This window comes from Triticum aestivum, chromosome 4D (genome assembly GCF_018294505.1).
Source record: "Triticum aestivum cultivar Chinese Spring chromosome 4D, IWGSC CS RefSeq v2.1, whole genome shotgun sequence".
In the NCBI taxonomy this organism is placed as follows: domain Eukaryota; kingdom Viridiplantae; phylum Streptophyta; class Magnoliopsida; order Poales; family Poaceae; genus Triticum; species Triticum aestivum.
The window spans coordinates 65,574,277-65,578,889 of record NC_057805.1 but is presented as its reverse complement, the minus strand read 5'-3'; the positions used below and the strand labels follow the sequence as shown (position 1 = coordinate 65,578,889).

The window sequence follows — 4,613 nt, the reverse complement described above, 5'->3', positions numbered from 1 at the left end:
CCCCCCAGTCTGACTGAACATGGATAATTTTGTGCTTAAGCAATCGTTCAACATGTGCTTGAAATTGCATAAAGACATGAAACACATCAGATTTGCGCTTAATAAGATAAATCCAAGTAAAGCGACTGAAAGCATCGATGAAACTGACATAATAGTTGTGACCACTAACAGAAGTTTGGGCATAGCCCCACACGTCTGAAAACACAAGCTCAAGAGGAGCCGTGACAACACGACTTGATACAGAAAAAGGCAACTGATGACTCTTGCCTTGTTGACAAGCATCACACACTAGAAACTCCTTATTACTCGACTCAACAGGAAGATGATGGCGATGAAGCACATGGCGCACAATGGGAGTAGCGGGGTGGCCAAGGCGAGAGTGCCACTATGACGACGACACCCGAACACCACTGAAAACTTGAGAGACTCGTGGCACATCAAGTGCGTATAAGCCGTCGCGAGCTCGACCACTAAGAAGAACGTCCCTCGTGTCCCGGTCCTTAACAAAAAAATGGAAAGGGTGAAACTCAACAAACACATTGTTGTCACGAGTTAATTTAGGAACCGAGAGTAAACTACGTGTGACTGAGGGAACACGAAGGACATCAAGCAGATGCAAGGTTTTAGTGGTACGTGAAAGAAGAGATGCCTGACCAACATGTGAGATGGGCGTACCTGATCCATTGGCCGTGCGGACCTGATCGTGACCGGTGTAGGGCTGGCGAGTGGCCAGCTTGTCAAGCTGACTCGTCAAATGGTCCGTAGCGCCCGTATCCATGTACCAGGCAGGATCCACCGAGTATGAAGGAGTGAACCCGGGATCCGGTGTAGCGAGAGCAGCTTGCTTCTCATTGCCCTTCCCATTGTTCCCAATGCCAAGAAAATCTCGTTTAAAGCGACGATGGCAGCGAGACGCCAAGTGCCCCTCGATGCCGCAAAGTTGACACTCAACCCCACCACCACATGCCTCGCAGTGGAGCCGCTTGCGGCCAGCCGTCGGAGGTGGAGCGGGCGGACGGGGCTGGTTGCCTGAGGTCGGCGACGCCTTCTGCTTGGCACCGCGGGCGCCCCCGCGGAGAGCAGCCGTCGGTAGTGTTGGTGATGACCGTAGGAGGTACGCCGTAGGGCTGCAGCGACGCGACGTGCGGCACAGAGAAAGCGTAGGGCGCGCCATACGGCGCCTCGTAGGGCACCGCGGAGGACGAAGCATACGGTGCCGGCGCGACATACGGCGACGACGGCACGACGTACGGCGCTGGGTACGGCCCACCGTACGGCATCTGGACGGGAGTGCCACGAGGGCCTGAGGCCGGCGGCGCCGTAAGGTAGCTGCGCGGGATCAAACGCGTGCGACGCCAGGGCGGCATCACGGACGATCGAAGGCGCGGGCGATCGGGGCGCTGGAGGACGCGACCCCGATGCAGACGGACGGGCCCAGGCGAGCGGGGTAGACGCCATGAACGGCGATTCCGTCGCCAGGGTTGACGGAGGCGGCGCGGCGGCGGCAGAGGAAGCGGAAGCACGGCGCGGACCGAACGCGTCGTCTGATACCATGTTAGACAGATTAGGGTTTGGAACAATGCTCGATACCCTTGGTGGGTACGGCTGTCATATATTTATAAGAGGGAACCGTACAAATACAAGTTGTGTTACAACACGTATATCTAATATATACTTAGTCTAACAAGCTTGAGTGAAAACTAAACATAATGCGATCCAAATCTTAATGATCAGCAGCCTAATTTCTCATAGTACAAATGACAAAAACATTCACAATTTGTTGCTCCAAACCCCAAAAATCTGTAGATGGAGACAAATTCTACCAATGGGTGTGTTATAGATGGAAGTTCATATTTTTGCTCAAAAAAAGATCTGTATTACTTATTTTTCTTCATGATCTGTCTTTCAGATATTTCATTGTGATTGATGACATTCGAACAGAAGATCAGTGGAAAACCATCAAATCTGCCTTGCCAGCAGATAAGGATATTAGCAGCAGAATACTGGTGACGACGACTATTCAGTCAGTAGCTAATGCCTGCAGTTCTAGTAATGGCTATGTTCACAAAATGAGCAGACTTGATAAAATGTGCTCGAAACAATTGTTCACCAAGAAAGCTTGTCCGGACAAATATTCATGTTACAAGCAGCCTGATCCAGCGGAAGTTTTGAAGAAATGTGACGGCCAGCCACTTGCGCTGGTGACAATAGGTGAATTCTTGCAAGCAAAGGGTTGGCCAACAGGACCTAGCTGTGAAGACATCTGCACCCAGATAGGTTATCACCTGGAGAATGACAAGAGCTTCGAAAAAATGCGACGTGTGCTGATTCATAACTACACCACTCTGCCTAGCCATGCTCTCAAAGCCTGCTTGCTATATTTTGGTATGTTCCCAAGTAATCGTCCCATCAGGAAGAAAAGTCTTTTGAGACGATGGCTTGCTGAGGGATTTGTAGAACCGCAACCTTCGCCGAGCTCCCCGGATCCCATAGCTGCTTTCAATTCCCTCATGGATCGAAACATCATTGAGCCAATCAATTTGAGCAACAATGATAATGTGAAGACTTGTCAAACATATGGCATGATGCGTGAGTTCATTTTGCACATGTCCATCTCTCAGAACTTCGTTACTTTGTTTTGCAATGACAAGATAGAGCCCAAATACGTTCGTCGGCTTTCTCTCCATGAGAGCTCTGCTACAGTTGTTGACAGTTTTAGCACTGTTGATTTATCACTTGTCCGGTCTCTAGCAATCTTCGGGAAGGCAAGTCAAACTGTATTGGACCTCAGCAAGTACCATCTTCTGCGAGTATTGGATCTTGAAAAATGTGAGGAGTTGAAGGATGATCATGTCAAAGACATATGCAACCTGCTGCTTCTAAAATATCTGAGCCTTGGGGGTGGTGTTACCACAATTCCAAGAGATATTGTTAAACTGAAACATTTGGTATCACTTGATGTAAGGAGAACAAAGGTACAGATACTGCATGTAGAAGTCTTCCAGTTGCCATCTTTAATTCACTTATTTGGGAAGTTTAAGCTTACAGATATTGTCAAGCCAAAAAGTGAAGTACATGAGTTTCTCTCCAAAGGAAAAAGTAACTTAGAAACGCTAGCAGGATTTGTTACCGATGGTAGTGGAGGGTTCCTGCATCTTATGGGCTATATGAATAAACTGAGTAAGGTGAAGATTTTGTGTGAGTTGCCTGCAGGCTGTGCTGACCGAACTGATCTTAAGGAGGCCATTCAACAGTTCATTGAGGATGAAAAGCAGGCAAATATTGGTTCTCGCTCTTTATCGCTTCATTTCGGCAAATGCTGTGAAGAGCTCCTGAATTCCTTAAAAGGACCCTGCTACCTCAGCTCACTGAAATTGCATGGTGACTTGGCTGCACCTCCTCAGTTTGTTGTGTCACTTCGGGGCCTCAGGGAGCTGTGCCTTTGGTCTACTAGATTGACAGCGGGTGTTCTTGAAGCTTTGAGTAATTTGAGCTACCTGCAGTACTTGAAACTGGTTGCTGATGACCTTGACAAGTTCGTCGTAAGAGACCAGGCGTTCTGCAGGCTTCTACGCCTTTCTTTGGAGCTGCAATGTCCAACTTTCCCCACAATAGAAGAAGGGGCTCTGCCATTCCTTGTCACACTCCAGCTGCTCTGTAAAGATCTGCACGGCCTTTCTGACCTCAAAATAGAACATCTCAAACACCTCAAGGAGGTCACTCTTGACCCTAGAGTCACTCCAACAACAAGAGGAACATGGGAGAAGGCTGCTAGGGAGCATCCGAACAGGCCAAAGGTTTTGCTGCTCAAATCTGTTGATGCAGCACAAAGTGAGCTTGCAGACTACACTATAGCGTCAGAGCCAGCTGAAAGTGCCATTCAAGAAACTAGTATTCCAGCACTACTTAACCAGGGGCTGGTGGCATCATCCTCTGTGATGAGGGAACAGAGCACTTCTGTTTTGAGCAATATGGGGCTCTCAGAGGTTTCTTCTGCTTTAACATGATTTGGCGACCTCTGACGATCGGTAGCTTTTCCGATAAATGGCTCTTTTATTATCTTAAATGTCGCATCAAGCGGATATAAATCATTACTAGAAGGGTTGGGCGCGCTTTGCTGCGCCGTTGGTGTTGTTGGATTTCTTAAAAAAAACTCACTCTGTTTTAAAATATATTGTGTATAATTTTTTTGAAAAGTCAAAATTTTAAAATTCGATCAAATTTGTAGAAAGATATAACAAAATCCATAATATCAAATCGGTATGATAGATTCATCATGAAATGGGTTTCCATACTTTTTTGTTTAATATTGTGGATGTTGATATTTTTGCTCGGAACTTGATAAAAGTTAAAGAAGTTTGATTTTCCAAAAAACTAATACCCTTATATTTTGTAGCTTATGATATATTTTGTTTGGCGGGAGTGTGTTTATTTTTATTTATAATGCAGCGATTTGATGTGACTTTTGTACTGTGGTCTGTGTTATCTGCTAACCAACATATACTTATGTGGGGAAATTCCACATTGATGGCCGCATGTACTATAATTGTGTTACATTATCACATGATGGCTTTTTTCTCTAGGTGGTGCGAGGGTGCACGGTATTAATATGT

General features: G+C 46.7%; 1 protein-coding gene across 1 annotated transcript in view; it reads left to right on the top strand.

Annotated features, from left to right (window-relative positions):
• The window catches only part of LOC123096248 (disease resistance protein RGA4), an 8,649-nt gene extending 4,438 nt beyond the window's left edge, over positions 1-4,211 (top strand). Inside the window, exon 3 of the mRNA XM_044517930.1 lies at positions 1,910-4,211. Within this exon, the coding sequence (XP_044373865.1) occupies positions 1,910-4,007 (2,098 nt within the window). The 3' untranslated portion in view covers positions 4,008-4,211. The remainder of the gene's footprint in view (positions 1-1,909) is intronic.
• The last annotated feature ends 402 nt before the right edge of the window (positions 4,212-4,613 follow it).